The sequence below is a fragment of the Geotrypetes seraphini genome, chromosome 17 (genome assembly GCF_902459505.1).
Source record: "Geotrypetes seraphini chromosome 17, aGeoSer1.1, whole genome shotgun sequence".
Classification (NCBI taxonomy): Eukaryota; Metazoa; Chordata; class Amphibia; order Gymnophiona; family Dermophiidae; genus Geotrypetes; species Geotrypetes seraphini.
In genome coordinates this window covers 16,522,448-16,540,150 of record NC_047100.1, presented here as the reverse complement: position 1 = coordinate 16,540,150, position 17,703 = coordinate 16,522,448, and the positions used below count along the sequence as shown (strand labels likewise).

The 17,703-nt window shown below is 45.7% G+C and overlaps 2 protein-coding genes across 5 annotated transcripts in view; one reads left to right on the top strand and one right to left on the bottom strand.

Moving 5' to 3' along the window:
- The window catches only part of APPL1 (adaptor protein, phosphotyrosine interacting with PH domain and leucine zipper 1), a 110,145-nt gene that overhangs the window by 26,487 nt on the left and 65,955 nt on the right, over positions 1-17,703 (bottom strand). For all 3 annotated transcript variants that reach the window (XM_033925882.1, XM_033925883.1, XM_033925881.1), the window contains exons 16-18: positions 10,402-10,451; positions 9,803-9,977; positions 9,657-9,693 (exon numbers count right to left, since the gene is read on the bottom strand). In XM_033925882.1, the coding sequence (XP_033781773.1) occupies positions 9,657-9,693; positions 9,803-9,977; positions 10,402-10,451 (262 nt within the window). The remainder of the gene's footprint in view (positions 1-9,656; positions 9,694-9,802; positions 9,978-10,401; positions 10,452-17,703) is intronic.
- Positions 1-17,703, top strand: part of ASB14 (ankyrin repeat and SOCS box containing 14) — a 94,025-nt gene that overhangs the window by 75,994 nt on the left and 328 nt on the right. The window lies entirely within an intron of this gene.

The window sequence follows — 17,703 nt, the reverse complement described above, 5'->3', positions numbered from 1 at the left end:
GTGTCCTCAAAGTGCAAAACCGAGGAGACCTGAAGAATTAACTCATGAAGCTCTTCCCGCTAAAAAATGTGCACGACAGATGCATCTTCGCCAGCTGCGTGGTGCTCAAACCCCTCGCTAGTGAAATCCAATCCCCCCAAGAGGATCCTGGAATTCTCTCCAAGTGTCCAGGTCCTCATCAATCACCTCATGCTCCTCTGGGTAAAAATCCTCATCCAAAGAGACCCTTAGGTATTTGGATGAGGGAGGAGTAGAAGGGGGCAAAACTGCCGCTGTGTGGATTTGTACTAAGGTTTGGTACACATTCGGGTGAGATATTGATTGGTGACCCTCACAAAAACACCATAACAAGAAATTAAGTGCTGTATGGTTAAGAACATAAGAATTGTCACTTCTGGGTCAGACGGGTCCATCATGCCCAGCAATCCGCTCATATGGCGGCCCTTAGGTCAAAGACCAGTGCCCTATTTAAGTCTAGCCTTACCTGCGTATGTTCTGGTCTAGCAGGAACTTAGCTAACCTTTTCTTGAATCCCTGAAGGATGCTTTCCCCTATAACAGCCTCTGGAAGAGCGTTCCAGATTTCTAACACTCTCTGGGTGAAGAAGAACTTCCTTACGTTTGTACGGAATCTATCCCCTTATAACTTTAGTGTGAAAAGTTTCAGCCTCTGATAACCAGAGCTGGTATTGTGACATCATAATGCCTCATTCTACCAATGCCTAAGAGCCAGCCTCATCAATGATGTCACAATGGCTTGATTGTCCTATACGTGGCTCACTTTCACTACATTTTTATTTCTAGAGTGGCGCAGTGGTTAAAGCCACAGCCTTGGCATTCTGAGGTTGTGGGTTCAAATCCTGTGCTGCTCCTTGTGACCCTGAGCAAGTCACTTAATCCTCCAATCCTTGATTAGAGAATGACATGGGGAAAAAATTTGTCCCCGTCAGCTCGTCCCCGTGATCTTGGTTCCTTCCTGTCCCATCTCTGCAAATCATCTGATCCCATCTGCACAAGCTTCAAAAGCCTTGGATAGTTTTATAAGAACATAAGTGCCTCTGCTGGGTCAAACCAGAAGTCCATCGTGCCCAGCAGTCTGCTCGCGCGGTGGCCCATCAGGTCCAGGACCTGTGTAGTAGTCCTCTATCTGTACCCCTCTATCCCCTTTTCCTTCAGAAAATTGTCTAATCCCTTCTTGAACTCTAGTACCGTACTCTGTCCTATCACGCCCTCTGGAAGCGCATTCTAGGTGTCCACCACCCATTGGGTGAAGAAAAACTTCCTAGCATTGGTTTTGAATCTGTCCCCTTTTAACTTTTCCGAATGCCCTCTCATTCTTGTAGTTTTCGAAAATTTGAAGAACCTGTCCCTCTCTACTTTCTCTATGCCCTTCATGATCTTGTAAGTCTCTATCATATCCCCTCTAATTCTCCTCTTCTCCAGGGAAAAGAGACCCAGTTTCTCCAGTCTCTCAGTGAATGAAAGGTTTTCCATATCCTTTATCAAACGTGTCGCTCTCCTCTGAACCCTCTCGAGTATCGCCATATCCTTCTTAAGGTACGGCAACCAATACTGGACGCAGTACTCCAGATGCGGACGCCCGATACAACGGCATGATAACTTCTTTCGTTCTGCTTATAATACCCTTCTTGATTATACCTAGCATTCTATTCACTCTCTTAGCGGCCTCTGCACACTGTGCTGACGGCTTCATTGTCTTATCCACTATTACCCCCAAGTCCTTTTCCTGGGTACTCTCACTCAATAACATCTCTCCTATCGTATAGCTGTACCTCGGGTTTTTGCTTCCTACATGCAATACTTTACATTTCTCTACATTGAACTTCATCTGTCAATTGAATGTACTACCGACTAAAGATAAATGTATCTATAAAGGGGAGAAACACTGTGGGGTTGGGATCAAGTTTTATACGGTTCTGGGATGGAAAGTTGTGGGGCACTGCAGAATAAATTAAATCAGGCTCAGGACGAGGGGTGGTATTCTAAAAAGAGATACATCCTAAAATTGTAGTTTTGCACAAGGGTAGAGATTTGTAGGACATGGGTTATAGACCTTATTAACACAGGTGTCAAAATTTTAGCTGTGATCTTAATGGATAAGTTAGAAGCCATGATGTTACAACTGCTAAGGCTAAAACATGTAATACAATGAAATTGCTGGCCACCTTGATAACAGCAGGTGCAATCCAATTCTGAAAGCCAAAAAGGCATTTGACAAATTAGGGTAGGATTACATGTTCTGAGTATTAGGGAAGTGGGGCATCACTAGGACATCACCAGGAAAGTGTTGGCATGGATAAAAAGCTACTGCATTATACTGGAAGCCTAGTGCCTGGCTACTCATTAATGAGGTGACTGATTAGTTTGCTACAGGAGGCAGTACTAGGTGGGGCTAACCACTATCCCCCATTTTATTCTAATATTAAAGCTCTTAACCCTTAAGTTGCAGCAAGCTCCTGAGTTCCAAATTATCAAGCTGGGAAAGAAGCTGAAAAGCTGTCCATTTGTGGATAATATTTTAATATCTGCACAGGAGAATCAAACCGATTATTAAGGTGATTGTACAGATTTTTATACAAATGTGGGCCTGATTCTGTACAGGTCACTAAACATTTGGGCCCGATTCTATACAGGTCACTAAAAACAAACAACCCCCCCCAAAAAAAAAGTCTGCATTGACTAGTACAGCGCTAGGTATCCTAACTTTTAGGTGCATTATATTTATACCAAGGTTCTCTTGGCCTAAATGTATGTGCCTAACTACCCTACCCCCTCCCCTTTTACAAAACCGTAGCATGATTTTAAGTGCCGGCTGTGGCAATAACAGCGCCAATGCTCATAGAATATTTTCAGTAGAAAATGACAAACAAATTGCAAATTATAATATAAAACATTATACAAAAAGTAGAAATATACTTACTTATACTGAACTTATTTTATTAAAGTACAAAAAGAAACAATGTTCTGTACAATTGTCATTTTATAAATCAAAGTTTTGGCTGCCGTACTAGAAAAAGAGATCTTCAGGGGCAGGGCTTTGTTTATAAATGTTTATCAACACAATTAATATACTACTTTATCCTAAAGCAAAAAAAGAAAATAATAATAATAATTACTATGCCTCTCCCTCCATCCCCCCCATTGGTCTGGCACCCATCTTCTTCCCTCCGCTCCCCCCCTGGCATCTCTGTCTTCTTCCCTTCCATCTTTCCTTCCCTCCCCCAGGTGGTGTTTAGTATCTCTCTCCTCCTTTCCTCCCTTCAGATCTGGTATCTGTCTCCCCAATCCAGCATGTGCCTTTTTTCTTTATCCCCTACTTCCATCCAGTTGCCTTAGGCATCTTCTCCCCTTTCTCTCCTACCCACTTTCGTTCAGCGTCTTCTCCCCACTCTCTCTTCCCTTCTCTCCATTTTGCTTCAACACCCTTCGTGCGATGCAGCAGCCCCTTCCCTCCCGCTCACTGTGGTCCAAGCATCTCCTTCTCTCCCCCTTACCTTTGCTGGCGATTTTTATTTTTCAATCTCCAAGCAGCCGGAGCCTTTTCTGAAGTCGTGTACCACTGCCTGAAATTTCTCCTCTGACGCAACTTCCTGTTTCTGGTTACATCAGAGGAAAAGTTTCAGGCAGCTAGCTGCATGCGACTTGTTTAAAGGCTCATGCTACTTGGAGATAATGTAAATCGTCAGCGAAGGTAAGGGAGGGAGATGCCTGGACCGCGGCAATTGGGAGGAAGGAGGGAGGGGGTGCTGGACTGTATGATCGGAGATAAGTATTTTGTGCGCGTTCCCTCAATTAACTAAGGGGACAAGGCTATTCATTGCTCTACAGGGTGGTGAATGGCCTTGTCCCCGTACCCTTGGCGTCCAGCTTTTTTTCATTTCCATTTCAGCAGGTAACCATCACCTATCATTCTCTAATCTTGATCTCTCAAATTTATTGAGAACATTCACCATAGGGAGAGGAGTTATGAGCTGAAAAATTCTCAGTGTTCAGCATGTTGATTCTCTCTAGATGGCGGACCTATGCCATGAAGGATAGTGGAAATCAGGTCCCCAATATCCTTATAAATTTGTTGTTCTGATATACATATATATTAGCAACGGTTCCTGCCTATCACAGCGTTTTTCTTTGAATTGTACTTTCCACATTGCACTATAGTTGAGGACTCTGGAAGCCATCATGGAATTCCAATAAAGGCGACATCCAAACTTGTCCATGGTCTTACCCTCTCTTCCAGGAGGTACTATGGCATAGACTCTGGAAAGATGGGTTCTCTTCAATGAGGATTCCACAAGGATGGATTGGTGAGATAGTTGCGAATTCTCAAAACCCTTGCAATGTAGAGTTCTATACCTCGATTTCAATTTGCCTGGAACAGCAGGTATAGCATAAGGAGTCTCCAGATTTCGTTTGAAAGTTTGAGACAGAAGCCTGTTAAGAGGAAGCTTGAGTGACTCTGCAGGAGAATGAGGCAGATGCATTTCTTCTAAATACTCCTTAGAGTATTTAGAACCAGCGTCCAATTTAAGATCCAGATTGTCAGCCATTTGATGAAGGAAGGAGAAAAAGAACAACTGATCCGCCAGAGCATGGCCTCGAGAAGGGCTCGATGACCTCGAGGCACCTCGAGTGGAGAATGAAGGCGAAGCCTCTCTGGAGTATTGGTAACCCAAGGAATAGACAGACTTGGAGGAGGCATCAGAAGCAGTTGAGTCCTCAGAGTCTGCAATTGGTGACCTCAATCGAGGAGTTGGAGGCCTCGAAGAGTTGGAAGGCCTGGATTGAGGCCTGGACGAGGAAGGCTTTTCTCTGGAAAAAGACCTGCGCCTCGATGGTTGCCTCGATGAGGGCTTTGACGACAAGAGTGCTGCCTGGAAGTAGGTCTCAGGTAAGATCGAAGAGACTTCGCCCTATGTCTGGAAATGGGCAGTGCCACTGGTGAATGAATAGGGCTAGAAGCTGTAGATCGAAACCCCACAGACTCAGTGGTTTGGATTGAGGAATCTCGAAGCACTCCCAAAGTCTTGGCTCCTTGTATGGAGTGTGAAGATTCCTGTCGAGATACTCGCAATGACTCAACTCCTTGCATAGAGTGTGTAGATTCCAGACCACACTTGCAAAGATTCGACTCCTTGCATAGAGTGTGTAGATTCCAGACCATACACTCGCAAAGATTGGACTCCTTGCATAGAATGTGTAGACTTAGCTCGAAGCACAGGCAGGGACTCGATCTCGTGTGAGACTGCCCAGGCTGGACTGCAGGAAGCAGAGTCGAAGTTGGACTGTATTTGCTCAGTAACTGAACAAATTGCTTCTCTAACATGGTCTGGAGAGAAGCCTGCAATTGTGGATCCGAGTCTGAAACAGGACTACTTGCTGAGGCTAAAGGCTCCGAGGTGGCGGTAGAAGCATGCTTCAACTTGGAGGATTGATGCTTGGATATTTTAAGGACCACCATAGGAACCTTCTGCTTACGTATCTGATCTGAGGGAAACTCAGGGGAAGATAAGGCAGGTGTACTCGAGGGCAAGACGATCCACTCGAGAAAGGTCTGATGATACTCGAGGTCGGAGTTGTGGAAACAGGAGAACCCCCCGTTGAAGTCTTGACTGAGTCAGAAGTCGAGGCTGAGGGTGTAGCTGAAGAGTCCATCCTGAATTCGACGACGTTTAAGGGCTCGAGGTTGAAGAGTAGCACAGCGTGCACACAACCTCAGACTGTGGTTCGGCTCGAGACACTGAAGACACCAACGGTGTGGGTCTGTGAGGGAAAATCATACGCTGGCACTAGCTACACTTCTTGAAGCCTGTGACTGGCTGGGAAATAGAAGGGAAGATAGCCGCTGCGAGGTCAAAACCCATTGGCTGCGGGCGCGTGACCCGTCACACCAGTCAATCGACAAAAATAAAACTTTTACTTTTTTTTTTTAAAAGAAAAGAACAGAACACAGCGATAAGAAAATAAAACTCAAACTGCGGTGAAGAGAAGGCACGAAGCGAATAAAGTTCAACGCAGAGCGTCAAAGATAGACTTCTCAGTTCCGCGGAAAACTGAGAACTGAGAAGACGCGCCCTGTGCTAGGCGGGAAGGCACTCACGCATGCGCGGTGCTGCAGACTCAAAATTTCCAAGTTTCTACAAGCATGTCTGCTTGCGAGGCAGTCCACATCCGGGCTCCGTGGATGACGTCACCAATATGTGAGAATAGCTGCCTGCTTGTCCTGAAATAACCCCTGCTCTGCTGTTCCTTGATGGCACGGAAATGAAGAAGAGCTTGAGCTTCCTGAAGAAGGAGGGCGGTCTGGGATGGATTGGAAGGATACTCTCTTAGAGGAAGCTCTGGTGGAATCTCAGCAAAATGAAGAGAGTATTCTTCCCTGATTATTGACAGCACCCAGAGGTCGGATGTAATGGTCTCCCCTCGATGGTAAAAATGATGGAGACGATCTCCAATGGGAAGAGGACAGAGGCAGAATGATGGAGGTTATGCTCTGTTTGAAACAGTCAAAAAGGCTGAGAAGCCTTTGGTGCAGCAGAAGGCTGAGGTTTCTGTTGCTTCTGCTGTTGTTGCGGTTTCTTGGGAGGTGCTTGAGTGTAAGAAGCCTCCCTTGGAGGATAACACCTCTGATAGAATGGAAGAGGTCGAGAAGGCTTGGAAGGAGCTGGCTTAGGCTTTGGTCTGACGATGGAAACAAAAGATTTCTCATGCTTAGACAACTTCTTGGTGGCAGCCTCTATAGATTCATCAAAGAGGTCATTGCCTTCACAAGGAATATTGCAGATGATCCTGAATGTTGGGGTCCATATCAATGGTGCAAAGCCAGGCCAGGCGGTGCATCGCTACTGAGAAAGCAGTGACCCAGGAGGAAAGTTCAAAGGCATCATAAGATGACTGAAGAAGGTGTAACCTGAGTTGTGCTAAAGTAGCAATGACTTGCTGAAACTCTAAAAGCCTTTGTTGACCAAGATCTTTAGAAAAATCAGGGAGTATACCAATAAAATACTTGAAATAAGTAGTAAAGATAAAATTATAATTTAAAATCCTGGAGGCCATCAGCAAATTTTGATAAAGACGACGGACAAACTTGTCCATGGTCCTGCCCTCTCTGTCAGGAGGTATGGTAGCATAGACCCTGGAAGGATGACTCCTCTTTAAGGAAGATTCCACAAGAAGGGACTGATGAGATAGTTGAGAATTCTCAAAGCCCTTGCAATGTACAGTTCTATACCTCGATTCCAACTTTCCTGGAACAGCAGGAATGGCATGAGGAATCTCCAGGTGTCTTTTGAAAGTCTGAGAAAGAAACCTGTTAAGAGGAAGTTTGAGAGACTCCGCAGGAGGCCGAGGCAAACCCATTTCCTCTAAATACTCCTTAGAGTACTTAGAACCGAAGTCCAATTTAAGATCCAGGTCCTCAGCCATTTGACGGAGGAAGGAGGAAAAGGACAATTGATCTGCAAGATGGCCTTGAGAGGGACTCGAAAACCGCGAGGCGCCTCAAGTGGAGAACAAAGGTGAGGCCTCTCTGGAGTATTGATATCCTAGCGAATAAACAGACTGGGACGAGGCACTGGAAGAAGCGGAGCCTTCAGGTTCTGCTATTGGTGTCCTGGATCGAGGACTGAGGCCTTGAAGAGCTGGAAGGCCTGGACAAGGAAGGCTTCTCTCTGGAGGAGGACCTGCGCCTCGATAAGGGCCTCGACCGGCGATGAGAGTGCTGCCTGGAAGCAGGTCTCGTGCGAGGTCGAGGAGACTTCGCCCTATGCCTTGAAATGGGCAATGCCTTATGTGAGGATATAGGACTGGAAATTGTAGAACGAGTCCCATAGACTCTGTGGTTTGGATCGAGGAATCTCGAAGCACTCCCAAAGACTTGGCTCCTTGTATGGAGTGTGAGGATTCCAGACCAGACACTCACAAAGACTGGACTCCTTGCATAGTGTGTGTAGATTCAGCTCGAGGCACAGGCAAGGATTCGACCTCTTGTGAGACTGCTGAGTGCCCAGGCTGGACTGTAGGAAACAGAGTCGAGGCAGGACTATATTTGGTCAGTAACTGAACAAATTCCTGCTCTAAAATGGTCTGGATAGTAGCCTGCGATTGTGGATCCGAGTTTGAAACTGGACCACTTGCTGAGGCTAAAGGCTCCGAGGACGAAGAGGAAGAATGCTTCGACTTGGAGGAATGATATTTAGGTAGCTTGAGGACCACCGCTGGAACTGTCTGCTTAGTTATCTGACCTGAGGGAAGTCAGGAGAAGACTTGGCAGATTTAATCGAGGTTGAAGACGTTCCAAACGAGGAAGGTCTGATGAGAGTCGAGGTTGAAGTCGTGGAGGCAGGAGGACACCTCGTAACAGGCCTGACCGAATCGGAGGTCGAGGTCTAGGGTGTATTAGGAGTTTCCATACCGATATCCTTCACTTGAACTCGATGATGTTTGAGGGCTCAAGATTAAAGGGTAGCACAGCAAACGCATGACTCCGGGCAATGGTCAGGCCCCAGACACTGAAGGCACCAGCGGTGTGGGTCAGTGAGGGAGATCGCACGCTGGCACTGGCTACACTTCTTAAAGCCCTTGACCGGCCGGGACATAGAAGGAAAAATAGCTGCCACAAAGTCAAAGCCCGCAGGCTGAGTGCATGCGACAGGCCCTGCCATCACTCGACAAAAAAAATTAAACTTTTTTTTTTTTTTAACAAAGACCAAAAGAAAAGCACAGTGACACGGTAATAAGAAAATAAAACATGAGCCGCGGTGAGAGAAGGCACGAAGCGAACTAAGTTCAGCGCAGAGCATCAAAGACAGACTTCTCGGCTCCGCGGAAAACTGAGAGCTGAGGAGATGTGCCCTGTGCTGGGCGGGAAGGCACTCGCACATGTGCGGTGCAGCAGACTCAAAACTTCTGAGTTTCTTCAAGCAAGTCTGCTTGCGAGGCTGTCCGCATCCGGGCTCCGTGGATGACGTCACCCACATGTGAGAATAGCTGCCTGCTTGTCCTGGGATAAAGTAGTATATTTATAAACAAAGCCCTGCCAGCTGAACATCTCTTTCTCTAGTTCAGCAGCCAGAACTTTATTTATAAGGAAGGAATAAGCTAAATATTGCAGTACTGAGGCTTGTATGGATTCTGCGGGGACAGTGGTCGTGGGGACAGTGACAGGGACAAATTTTTTTCCCCATGTCATTCTCTACTTAAAAGGAGCAAAAGATTTCCTTGCATAGAGAGAACAAACATTTTGAAGGGTGAGCAAGTTTCATATATGAACACTTTTCAGTGCTGAATATTAGGTAACGTTCAATTCTAGTAAAAGTCTTTATAGGTAACTTTACTTGTATTTTACTATGTCAAGTTATTTAACCATTAGTAAATATAACATAACATAAAATTTTATTTGTATACCGCAATACACCATGAAGTTCGAAGTGGTTAACAAGAGTTAAGTAGAACACCGTACATAAGAGGTGAGGATTCAATTACAAACAACATAGGATCATAACAAGGTCAGAGTCAAATACAGTAATAATAACATAATACAAAAAGAACTGTTGGAGAGGAAATAAGTAAATAGAGTTCAAGGGAAAGGCCACTAATATAGCACTACAAAAATTTAATTTAGAGAAATAATCAACTTACCCTTAGCCTTGTGACTTGAGTCTGGGGATCAATTAACCTAAAAGTATTAATATAAATTTAGAAAAATACCCCATCATCTAAAAAAGGTTCTTCTGTAGGAATTTCAGTTAAGAATAGATTGAAAGACAGATTGGAAAAAGGCTTACTTTAAGCAATCACAAGTCACTACTAAATGGGACTCTGTCATCCTGAAAATGTTGTGGATAGCTCGGGCAGCCAGGATCTGGCGCATTGTTTCATAGACAACATCCGAGCTCTCATCTGCTTTCACCTCCATGGAGCCGAGAAACCTCACAATAAACAGCTGATGGAGAATAGAATCTGCCACATAAAAAATTTTCATGCATTAGTGATCTGGCATTTTAGAAAGGTTAATATTTATTTTAAATACTTATAGCCCATTCCATCCACAGTTCTGAACAGGTAATACTGTGCGTTGCTTTTGCGATCTACTGGTCGATCGCGATCGACATTTGGGCACCCCTGACCTAAGATAATATGATTATCATTGCAGCTGAGGGCACTATCCTATTAATGTTGTAATCACCAACATCCTATTTACTAATGGGTCCTTTCACAAAGCTGCGCTGCCAATCTATTCCTATGGGTGGCTCTGCATTTAGCGTACACTACTCAGCAGCGCAACTTTATAAAAGCCTGCTTAAGCCTTCTCCTATATAAACAAGATGGGAGAAAATCCTTAGTAAATTGGGCCCTTAATGTGAAAAACGAACCGTTGCCTTACCTTTTGCTTCTGATTTTGTGTCTCCAGATTCACCAAATGGGTTTGTCCTTCTATTTTAACAAAAGAATAATTATAAGGACACAGTTTTTAATTTTGCAGCATCTCGTTAATCTGAGGTCATTAAGCAAACAGCCAGATCCCAAACAGAAATTTTATGAAATCTAAGGAAACCCTTCAATACAAATAGGAAGTGCTACAAAACAAGAAGAAAACGGTTGTCCCTCTGATGTCTCTGAAACGTTGGAAAATATAATTGATATTTCTTTTGTGGACTAAAGGATGCATGTGTTAACAGAAACTAGCTGTAAGACAATTCTAAAGTATCCTTGATACTCACTTCTTTGTAAAAGGCAGATGACTACAGGAGTTAGTAGGGGCCATGTCTGCATTTTGCATTATTTCAGCTATGCACTGATTCATAGCTTCTATGGTCTAAAGACTTAGAAGAAAAATCACGCCATATCCATACATAACCTTATTGGTTACGTACAGACACGGCCCAATTTTAATTCTGAGCCTGGCCATAAGAGGCTATGAATCGGTGCATAGCTGAAATAATGCAAAACGTGGGCATGTCCTGCTGTTAAACATACTGAAATTATAGTGATTAATTGTTTGACAGCTGACTCCATTTGTGTCCCATCTATTTGGGGGATTGGGAATGGGGCTAGGGGCAGATTTCCCTTTTTCTTAACATATTCTGGGTGGGTAGATTTAAAGAAATATTGCAAAAATCAGTTTAAAATAACTACAGGTTGCACTACATTTAATCAAAGATTTTGTGATGAATTCTAATAACTTTTATGTACTTGGTTTTGTTAATTGAAATCTTAATAAAGCTCCCTAAAAATTATAAGTGTACACAGCTCACTTTTACTTTAAAGGGCTCAAATACACCAAAGGAAAGGGAAATATCGGGGCACTGGTAAATGTACTCTGCACTTCTATCAACACAATATCACATCACATTATGTTACATTTGAGGAAGGGTTTGAATTAAACCTGAATCTTGCAAGAGTAGGGAAGGTTTGGATAATTAGAGCTGAAGTGGGCAGGTGACAAAGTCCATATAGCACAGTTACTTACCGTAACAGGTGTTATCCAGGGACAGCAGGCAGATATTCTTGACTGATGGGTGACGGCACCGACGGAGCCCCGGTACGGACAATTTTAGAGTGATTGCACTCTAAGAACTTTTTAGAAAGTTCCAGCTCGGCCGCACCGCGCACGCGCGAGTGCCTTCCCGCCCGACAGAGGCGCGCGGTCCCTCAGTTAGTATAAGCCAGCTAAGAAGCCAACCCGGGGAGGTGGGTGGGACGCAAGAATATCTGCCTGCTGTCCCTGGATAACACCTGTTACGGTAAGTAACTGTGCTTTATCCCAGGACAAGCAGGCAGCTATTCTTGACTGATGGGTGACCTCTAAGCTAACAAAAAGAGGGATGGAGGGAAGGTTGGCCATTTAAGAAAACAAATTTTGTAATACCGATTGGCCGAAGTGACCATCCCTTCTGGAGAATGCATCCAGACAATAATGAGATGTAAAAGTGTGAACTGAGGACCAAGTAGCAGCTTTGCAGATTTCCTCAATAGGAGTGGAACGGAGGAAAGCTACAGATGCTGCCATTGCTCTGACTCTATGGGCCGTGACAGAACCTTCCAGTGTCAGTCCGGACTGAGCATAGCAAAAAGAAATGCACGCTGCTAGCCAATTAGACAACGTGCGTTTGGAAACAGGACGTCCCAATTTGTTCGGATCAAAGGACAGAAAAAGTTGGGGAACTGATCTGTGGGGTTTCGTACGCTCCAGATAGTAAGCAAGAGCCCTTTTACAATCCAAAGTATGCAGAGCTTGTTCCCCAGAATGGGAATGAGGCTTGGGAAAGAAAACCGGTAGAACAATGGATTGGTTGAGATGAAATTCCGAGACAACCTTGGGGAGAAACTTTGGATGTGTACGCAAAACCACCTTGTCATGATGGAAGACCGTAAAAGGTGGATCTGCAACCAGTGCATGAAGCTCACTGACTCTCCTGGCAGAGGTAAGAGCAATAAGGAAAAGTACCTTCCAAGTGAGAAATTTGAAAGGAGAAGTAGCTAAAGGTTCAAATGGAGGCTTCATTAAAGCTGAAAGAACCACATTGAGATCCCAAATAACCGGAGGGGCTTTAAGAGGTGGTTTCACATTGAAAAGCCCACGCATGAACCTGGATACCAGGGGATGAGCTGAAAGAAGTTTTCCATGGACTGGCTCATGAAAGGCTGCAATGGCACTGAGGTGGACCCTGATGGAAGAGGACTTCAGGCCAGAATCAGACAAAGAAAGAAGATAATCCAACAACGTCTCCACCGCTAGGGAAGTGGGATCAAGATGATGAAGAAGACACCAGGAAGAAAACCTCGTCCACTTTTGATGGTAACATTGAAGAGTGGCTGGTTTCCTGGAGGCATCCAGAATGGAACGAACGGGCTGAGATAAAAGAGTATCAGTCGAATTCAGCCCGAGAGATACCAAGCCATCAGGTGTAGAGACTGGAGGTTGGGATGCAGAAGGGTTCCCTGCTGTTGCGTAAGCAGCGAAGGAAACAGAGGAAGAAGAAAAGGTTCCCTGGAACTGAGTTGAAGTAGAAGGGAGAACCAATGTTGCCTGGGCCACCTCGGAGCAATCAGAATCATGGTGGCTCGTTCCCTCTTGAGCTTGAACAAGGTTCTCAACATGAGAGGTAGAGGAGGGAAGGCGTACAGGAACAGATTCGACCAGTCGAGGAGAAAAGCATCTGCTGTTAGACGGTGTGGAGAGTAAAGTCTGGAGCAGAATAGGGGCAGCTGATGATTGTGAGGAGCTGCAAAGAGGTCTATCTGAGGAGTGCCCCATTGATTGAAGATAGAGTGCAGAGTTACGGGATCGAGTGTCCACTCGTGAGGTTGGAGAATTCTGCTGAGTTTGTCTGCTAAGGAATTCTGTTTCCCTTGAATGTATATAGCTTTCAGGAAGAGATGATGATCTATGGCCCAAGTCCAGATCTTCTGGGCTTCCTGGCATAAAAGGCGAGAGCCTGTCCCACCCTGTTTGTTGATGTAGTACATCGCAACCTGATTGTCTGTGCACAACAGAAGGACCTGAGGAAAGAGAAGGTGTTGGAAGGCCTTGAGGGCGTAAAACATCGCTCTGAGTTCCAGGAAATTGATTTGATGTTTCCTCTCCTGGGCTGACCAAAGACCTTGAGTCTGGAACTCGTTCAAGTGAGCTCCCCATGCATACAGGGAGGCGTCGGTGGTGATGACTAGTTGATGAGGAGGCTGATGGAACAGAAGACCTCTGGATAGATTTGAGGATACCAACCACCATTGCAGAGACTGACGAAGAGATGATGTCACAGATATGTGTCGTGAGCAAGGGTCCGATGCTTGGGACCACTGGGTCGCAAGGGTCCATTGAGGAGTGCGCAGGTGAAGACGGGCATGAGGTGTGACATGAACTGTGGATGCCATGTGTCCCAAGAGAACCATCATTTGCCTTGCTGAGATGGACGGCAGAGGAAGTACCTGGTGACATAGAGACTGAAGGGTCTGAAGACGATTGGATGGCAGGAAAGCTCTCATGAGGAGTGTATCTAGGATCGCTCCAATGAATTGAAGTCTCTGAGTGGGAATGATATGGGATTTGGGTAGATTGATCTCGAATCCCAGAAGTTGTAGAAACTGGATGGTTTGGTTGGTGGCCAAAAGGACCGCTTGGGCAGAAGTGTCTTTGATCAACCAATCGTCCAGGTAAGGAAATACATGCAGGTGGTGAGAGCGTAGAAAAGCTGCCACCACAATGAGACATTTGGTGAATACCCTTGGAGATGAGGCAAGACCGAAGGGTAGCACCTTGTACTGGTAATGACAATGATTGATCATGAATCGGAGATATGGTCTTGAGGTTACATTGATCGGTATGTGAGTGTAAGCCTCTTTGAGATCGAGGGAGCATAGCCAGTCGTTTTGATTTAGAAGGGGATAAAGGATGGCTAAAGAAAGCATCTTGAATTTTTCTTTTACGAGATGAATGTTGAGATCGCGAAGATCCAGGATGGGTCTGAGATCTCCTGTCTTTTTGGGAACTAGAAAGTAGCGGGAGTAGAATCCCTGCCCCTTTTGATCTAGAGGAACTTCCTCTATAGCGTTCAGAAGGAGGAGGGATTGGACCTCCTGAATAAGGAGGGCTGATTGAGGACTGTTCAAAGCAGACTCTTTTGGCAGGCTTTGAGGTGGGAGAGTCTGAAAGTTGAGAGAGTAGCCGTGGCGGATGATGTTGAGGACCCATTGGTCCGAAGTGATTACTTCCCACCGGCTGAGGAACAGAGAAAGTCGACCTCCTATTGGTTGAGGCAGGAGAGCAGGAATAGGGATACTGGCTATACTGCGGAGAATGAAGTCAAAAGGGCTGTGACTTTTGCTGAGGAGGTTGTTTTACAGCTTGTTGCTGTTGCTGTTGTCTGGGAGGCTGACGTTGCTGTTGTCTCTGACGCCTAGGTTGTTGAGCAGTGGTAGGCAATGGACGGGCTGTGAAACGGCGTTGATAGGCCGATTGCTGCCTGTATGGTCTTGGCGGAGGAGGCTTCTTTTTATTTTTGAGCAGGGTATCCCAGCGCGTCTCATGAGCAGAGAGCTTTTGTGTGGTTGAGTCCATGGAATCCCCAAAGAGCTCATCCCCTAGACATGGGGCATTGGCTAACCGATCTTGATGGTTAACATCAAGCTCGGATACCCGAAGCCAGGCCAAACGACGCATAGCTACTGACATTGCTGTCGCTCTGGATGTAAGTTCAAAAGTGTCATATATGGATCTCACCATAAACTTACGCAATTGGAGAAGAGACGACAAGCATGTGTGAAAAGCGGAATGCTTTCGTGAAGGAAGATATTTCTCGAAAGAAGCCATGGTGGTAAGGAGATGCTTTAAATAAAAAGAAAAATGAAAAGCATAATTACTAGCCCTGTTAGCTAACATAGCATTTTGGTAGAGCCTCTTACCAAATTTATCCATGGCCCTTCCTTCTCTGCCAGGAGGGACAGATGCATATACACTGGCTCCTGAAGTCTTTTTAAGGGTGGATTCGACAAATAAGGATTCATGTGGTAGTTGAGGTTTGTCGAACCCAGGAATGGGAATTACCTTATATAGAGAATCCAGTTTACGTGGGGCCCCTGGGACAGTTAAAGGAGTCTCTAAATTCTTATAGAAAGTTTCCCTCAGGATGTCATGAAGGGGAAGTTTCAAAAATTCCTTTGGAGGCTGATCAAAATCAAGGGCATCCAAAAAAGCTTTAGACTTTTTGGATTCAGCCTCCAAAGGAATGGACAAGGACTCACACATCTCTTTCAAAAAACTAGAGAAAGAGGAAGTGGCCTGTTTGGAGGATGGGTCAGGGACAGCCGAATCCTCCTCCTCTGAGGAACATTCTCCTTCAGAAAGAAAGGGTTCCTCTGAGTCTCCCCACAGATCAGGGTCCCTTACATGGGAAGAATGGTCCCGAGACTCAGGTGTCGACGTTTGCATGTGTCGGGTTTTGCGTATCGACTTACCCGACCTCATCGATACCGTGTCCGGAGAAGTTATCGGACGCACCGGTGCCGAAGTCTGCACCGATTGATGGTGAGCTCTCGGCTCCGGTGCAAGGACTGGCATCGATACCGATGAGGTTAGGTGAAGCGGTACCGAAACAGTGGAAGTGGTTAAAACGGGTTCCACAATCGGTACCGATACAGGTTGTTCAACAACCGGTACCGATGGCTCGGTGCGAACTGGCACCGGAAGGTTCGGTGTCATGATAGCAGGAAGGAGTCGTTCTAATTGTTCCTTCAGCTGCACCTGGAGGATGGCCGTAATGCGGTCATCGAGGGATGGCACCGGTACCGCTTTTTTCTTCTGCGGTACCTGCGGTGCCGCTCGACGCCCCGGAGATGAGGAGCCCGATGTCGAGGGACTCACCTCTATAGGGGCGGAGCGCTTCCGCTGGCGTCGAACCGGCGGCAGGATTGGGCTCACTGCACTCGAGGCCGGAAGACGTTCCAGCGGGGAAGGCTTCTTAGCCGGCTTACCTGACTGTTGGGATGCCGGTGTGGAATCACGCGGCGTCGAAGACGAGGGTGCCGACTGAATCGGTGCCGAAGCCGGAGTCGAAGGAACGGGGTCGGACATCTCGGCACCGAACAACAATCGCTGTTGAATTAAGCGATTTTTTAAAGTTCGTTTTTTCAAAGTAGCACAGCGGGTGCAAGAGGAGGCCTGATGCTCAGGACCCAAACACTGTAAACACCAGTTGTGTGGGTCCGTGAGAGATATAGGCCTAGCACACCGCTGGCACTTTTTAAAACCCGGTTGAGGGGGCATGAAAGGAAAAACGGCTTCCGCCAAATCGAAGGCCGAGGCTTCGATGGTGGCAGAAGGCCCCGCCGGGGAAAACCGAAATTGAAGGAAAAATTTGAAAGATTTTTTTTTTTTTTTTAACAAAATAAAAGAAAGAAAAAAGGCAAATTAGCCAAACGTTTACGCGAGCGGGAAGGCAAGTTAGGAAAAAATTTTCAACAGCCGTTGAAAACGCGTCTTCTTAGCTCCGCGGAAACTAAGAAACTGAGGGACCGCGCGCCTCTGTCGGGCGGGAAGGCACTCGCGCGTGCGCGGTGCGGCCGAGCTGGAACTTTCTAAAAAGTTCTTAGAGTGCAATCACTCTAAAATTGTCCGTACCGGGGCTCCGTCGGTGCCGTCACCCATCAGTCAAGAATAGCTGCCTGCTTGTCCTGGGATAAGCCATTATTAAGATGGACTTGGGAGAATCCACTGCTTATTTCTAGGATAAGTAGCATAAAATCTGTTTTACTCTTTTGGATCTTGCCTGGAACTTGTGACCTGGGTTGGACACTATTGGAAACAGGATACTGGGCTTGATGGACCTTCAGTCTTTCCAGTATGGCAACTCTTAAGTTTTGACAATTCCAGGGCTGAATGGTAGTGCCTCACAGATATGGGGAAGATTTCCCTTTAAAATTTGTTGAAAGTACAACGTACCTTTGGACATTTGTACCGGCTGTGTCTGCAGGTATCCTTCTCATGGAAAAATTTGTATATAGATCTGAAAATGGAGTTTGTGCTCTATTCTTCTACTCCTTCTCCCAACATAAACAGGCCACTAGGAAAAACTGTTCTAAATAAATAGTGGACTACTGCACATGCTTTTGTACTCCTTCAATGTGGCTAACGGCTTTGAAAGTACTGAAAGAGCTATTCACCATAATACTTCAAATTCATAAAGGTGCA